Here is a 5538-nt window from a genome sequence, read left to right as displayed (position 1 = left end):
TGTACTATTCCTTTAAGTAACAAATGTGTGTACTTTTGACACCACTGAATACAAGTGTAACTGCCTGTCCATTAGTTGCTATTACTATTCATGTTTTTTATTTTAATGCATTTAATATCGCCCATGCTCCATACACATCTACTATTTTAATGGCTATTCTTATTTGCTCTAGCACTTAGTCACACCTCAGATGAAGAACTGCCCTGTGGACTCTTCCTTCCTAGTCTGCTTTTACTGGTCTGGGCTGAAAGCCCCCTCAGCTCCTAGGACCGCCCCTGCATCCTTGATTCCTTTTGACATTTCACATGATTTGTTAGTGCAACAATCTCTGCAGTTTGCACAGAATATGATGATTTTAAGGCAGCACTGTAAAGGTTTTCTTTATCATCTACAATTGCAAAACCAACTAATTTCTTTCCGGAAGCTGACCCATCCACATACAAATTTATATAAGCCCTCCTGTGGTTCATCTTTTCCCCTGGGTGGTTAGATCCAGGGAGTAAAATGTTTTTGGGAATGAGCCTGAATGTATCACATGTGTGTCAGTTGCTTCTAGCTCTGGAGTAACTTCCCCTTGTAACATAAAATCTGTACATCTTCTCACTCCCATTGTCTGTAGGCACCAGCACTAATTGCAATTCCCTTAACAAATTTCTGCCTAATAAATTAACTGGACATTCTGGGCTTAACACAAAATCAGCTTCCACCATGAATCCCTCTTCATCAGTGACCAATTGTTTTTCCCCTGTGACCACTAGCCCCTCACTTGAGCCCAATCATGGTCCAAACTACACTTCATAGCTTTTCCTATGTTTTAGCTTGCACAATCCACTTATTTAACCCCTCTAATTTTTTTATTCCCCGTATGTAGCTTGCATGACTGAAATAATTTTCTGGTGGGTTATTTATTTTTAATTTTTGTTCCCCACCTAATAGTTTTGGAGACCCTGCAGGCGCATTAGGAAGGCTGTCAGTTGGATCAATGCTGCAGTCACCGTTCCACTGACATCCCCCTCGCTGCTGCAGATTCAAGCTGTCTTCCTCTAAACTGTGTTTCATTATTTTTTGGACGCACAAGCAACTTAAAAAATCCACAAACATTCCTTTAAAGACAGAAACACATAGCATTAAAAGACGGACAATCACAACATCAGATCTATTTTTTTAATTTTTAATAATAACATGGTAGCCTATCTACTTTGCTCATGTATTTATTTGTTAATTTTTTTATTTATCTATTTTTTCACTAGCGCTTGTTTCTAGCTGGCACATAACATTTCTCCATTGATCTACTTCCACACACCATCTATTTCATACTTTTACTTCCACTTCTACAAGTATTTACTTGGATCAATCTGACACAAACTTTCCATACCCCTTATGATCTTCTCTATACTCTTTCCTGAACCCATCCTTTTTAATTCCTTTATCTCCCTGGGTCTCTTTAGTAATTGTATTCTTTAGTTCTATTATTTTATTATTTTGGAATAGAGGCGTTCCTCAAACCCATATTTTTTTTTTTAAACCATATATTCAAGTGTTTATTTTTTTGTTGGATCCTGCGCTTCTACAAACTTAGATTTTAAATTATCCCTGACTTTACTTTGACCTTTACCAATTTTAAAGAATTTAGTCCAGTACAAACACCTAGGGTATTCTACGCACTGGATGTTTATTCAGCAGGACAGTACCCAAAAACTGTTGTGGTAATATCTGCTTCTACCTTTTCAGTTGAGAAATTCTTGCCTCTGCATCCACAAGAGCTGTACTGTATTAACCCCTGCTGTTTTAGTATGAAACAACAGAACATGACAGGTTCGATTATTTCCTCACACACTCTCACACAGTCACTCCTATTTTAAGGCCTATTTTTTTTTCTAACTAATATAGACGCAAAACACCTATCGTTACGTTTACACTTTGTCTCAAACTCCAGGCCCTCGCAAACACCGGATACACAGATGCCATATCTGTCAAAGATCCCTGCTGCGGCAGCTGAAAATCTTACTATCTCGAGAACAACACAGAGTCCCAAACTCTAACGTACAGAATACCCAGATGCCATATCTGTCAACAAGACTTGGTCTCGTCAAATATTCTTCCGATTACAGCTGTAACTTAAATGGTCCCAGACCAACTTTTGATCGAAAGATTTAGGCCTACCCTTTGTCATGTAGATCAGTTCCTCTGGAGTCGTCAACAAGATGCCCAGGTCAGGGCTGGACCAAACTGGCCCCATCCAGTGAAGGGAGGATGGCTGTCGACAGATTCTTGGCCTTGGTCCCACACGGTCCTGGACAATTGGATCTTGACTCCCGGGTTTCGGCACCAAAAATGTTGGGTTCAAAAATGTAGGTTTGTAAAAGAAGAACTTAAATACACAGTAATGGATTTTCATACTGCTTCTGCAGAAGGAGAGACAGTTGCAACCCAGACTCAAACACACTGTCTCCCACCGGACCTCCTCCGCAGAGCGTTTTATTAACAGAACATGACACATGGTTACAAACAGAGTATTGTTCTGACAGAACAATTGATCAGTTCATAAAGACAGGATGCTCCCCTCTTGACTGAATCACAAGGCAGTGTGGTCTCCTGACTTAAACATGAGACAGGAGTGGAGCATCTCATTTCTACAATGTTTCATATGAACACAGATTAATTTAATAATCATCATTGAATAAACCTAACAATCTCAGTCCAGAAATGTGCAGTTCTAGGGACAGCTAAGATACAGAGAAGAACCTTCAGGCTCTTATCCTTCATTTCCATTTATATCTACAGGAGCAGGAACCAAGATGCCAGGATTGAGGTCCAAGACTCAGTGATCATGATGAAAATTATTGTTTGAAATCTCTTAGTCTCTACAACTTTCTCACCTCTTATTTCTTTAAACCTTCCATGGACATTTCCAAAAGGACATTTGAGATTGTGCCTCTAACAGCTGCCTTTACTGGTTTGTGTCTTTCATTTTTAACATAATTTCTTGCTGCTTCTTAGTTGCTGCTGTGAATACATTTATTATATTACTAAACAGTTTAGTGTATTAAATCATCCCTATTTCCTTCTCAAGTGCTTTGGTTACTTCAACTGGATGAAAGTGTCCTTTCTCCTTTCTAAGCTTGTTTATAGCCTTTATTTATATCCCTTCGTCCTGTTTACCGTCATCTGTGCTACCATTTCCAACAAGACTAGCTTTTAGCTTTTAAGTAACTAAAGATGTCAAGATGATTCTTTCCTTGCCATTTTAGTTTGGATTATCTCCATAGATGAAAGTGACTCATCATTATCATCAATAATGAGCTATGTCTCATTGATCACCATTGATTGCAATCTGCTTTTTAGCTTCAAAGGTTTATTTTTGTAACACCATTCATGCAGTAGACAATTCAAACAGTTGTATACCAGACAAAAACATGGAAATATTAAAAAAAACTTTTAAATACTTGCAATAGAAGAAAATAATTGTTTAAATGTAATTTCTTTATAACTCTCAAACTGCAATCTGAAAATTATTTGACTTTTCTGTAGGAATGACAGGCCAAAAAATATACTTTTCCTTCAACCTACACCTAGCACCACCATTTACCTTCTGCTATTCTCCTTTTTTGCCTTATAGAAGTCACAAGAAAACCTTTATTTATGCAGCACTTTTCACATAATAAAATCCATTAGGCTCATCACAATGAGACAGCTGTAAAAATAACACGGAAAAAAAAAATACAACAAAAAGGATTTAAAAAACATTAACATGCAACATTATACAATAAAAATGAATTAAAAACAATCTGAATAAATTGTTCTTCAGCGGATTACTATAATGATGAGAATGAAAAGACCAATCCCAACACTGATCTGTGTTAAATTAATGTTCATTATTTTATCAGGTGATTTTAGCTCTAAATGATTCAATATAATCAGAATATTTGACGAAGAATGGTTTTTTTTTGCTAGTTTTGGGATGCTAGTTTTGATTTCATGCTATCCTTTTTTAAATAGCTTTAACACAAAAGCATCACTTTCATAATTTTGTTTCCCCTGGAGAAAAAATTATTTTGGGGGGTAGGGGCGGTCACGACAAAGACCTGAAATTATACGAAAACTATCATGGAAGTCTTCTATGAAGCATCTATACTCTGAAAATATCTGAGCTATTTGAAGAATGTCATGTGTACCTCATTAAGTGGAGGTATCTAAATGTTTAATCTTATTTCTGAAATGGAGAACATGTTATTGCCCTGAATGAATGCACTATATAAAACTTTTAATATATTTAAGTAGATGTTCTTAAAATAAGTGCATTTTCTCTTGATCTAAGCAGGTAAGTTAGACAATTTTCCAATGGAATAGAATGATTTACAATCAAATTAAGAATGTAAAAATGTACTTATAGTGCATTATATTTATCTTATATTTAAGAGCATTGCTCTGGCAGATTGTCATAATAACCTGTTCATATTAAGACTAAATATACTTATTTTGAGAAAATGTGATCTTTTTAGATCTATTTTGTAGTGTAATAATCCATATATTTATTATGATATGTGCTAAGAGAACAGGCCATAAATGATTCCCCCTTGGACCAATTTTAATATTTCTCCTTTCCAATTTTATCGAGCAATTATTTCAAAATTGCGGTTAGCTTTAAGCTTCAGTCGTACCGACGCAGATTTCATCCGTTAGATCAGGAGGCTGCAACTTTAGCTTTGTGACTTACTTTAAAAACTAAATGTCATGTTTTTACCCTATTTATTTCTTTTTGCTCTGCCCTTGTTATTCTTTTGTTCTATGCCCCCATGAAAAAACACTGATCCCACCCTTGTAAATGTAATCTTGAACTGCAACTGTTAAGGTGATAGTGTTATATGCCTAAAAAGAGGCTGTTCTCCGCATAGGTTAAGGTTAGGGTAAGGATTGGGGGTTATGCTGTGTCCCTGACTCATAACATGCAGGGCAAAGCTTTGCTAGCAACAAATAGCACATAAGGTATGATATCAGAGCAGTTTATTGTTTATATTTTTTTTAAGTCCAAAGAGGCATGAAGTGTGAAGGAGAGAAATTATCTCTGGGGGAAAATATCTGTATTGATCAAACATATCAGGTATGAATATATCCTTAGCTCGGATGCCGTTAATTTGGATTTAATTAATTTGTCTCAGAGGATAACACATATCTTTTGGTAATTCCTTTTCAAATCTTGTATTTCTTGATCATGTTTTCTCCTTAAATTCTCTATTTCTTCTTTCAGATATTTTTCTTTGTACTGAAACAGTTCCCCTAACTGATTGTATTCTTTACTGTGGCTGTTCTCTGCCTCTTCCATTTTTCTTTTAAGTTTTTGTTTCAGCTCTTGTATTTCCTCCATGTGCTTTTCCACCAGAGCTGTGAAATCCTTGGTGTATTTCTGTCTGAACTCATTGAATTCTTCAGCTTTTTTTCTCGCCTCTTCTTCATATTTAGTTTTTATAGCCACTAGTTTTTGGCTGTAAATTTCCTCTAATTCTTTTCTCTCCTTCTCTTCTTGCTCTTTTCTGATGC

At 36.0% G+C, this 5538-nt stretch overlaps 1 protein-coding gene and 1 pseudogene across 1 annotated transcript in view; both read right to left on the bottom strand.

Annotated features, from left to right (window-relative positions):
* LOC107101546 overlaps positions 1 to 2239 on the bottom strand; it is a 7260-nt pseudogene extending 5021 nt beyond the window's left edge.
* A 3257-nt stretch (positions 2240 to 5496) lies between these two features.
* Positions 5497 to 5538, bottom strand: part of LOC107101545 (GTPase IMAP family member 8-like) — a 14029-nt gene continuing 13987 nt past the window's right edge. The window contains exon 8 of the mRNA XM_015400494.1: positions 5497 to 5531. Coding sequence (XP_015255980.1) covers positions 5497 to 5531 — 35 coding nt within the window. The remainder of the gene's footprint in view (positions 5532 to 5538) is intronic.

The sequence above is a fragment of the Cyprinodon variegatus genome, unplaced genomic scaffold (assembly GCF_000732505.1).
Source record: "Cyprinodon variegatus isolate N-32 unplaced genomic scaffold, C_variegatus-1.0 Scaffold1111, whole genome shotgun sequence".
Classification (NCBI taxonomy): domain Eukaryota; kingdom Metazoa; phylum Chordata; class Actinopteri; order Cyprinodontiformes; family Cyprinodontidae; genus Cyprinodon; species Cyprinodon variegatus.
Note: the sequence above shows the minus strand (reverse complement) of the source record. Positions and strands in the feature narration are given on the sequence as shown.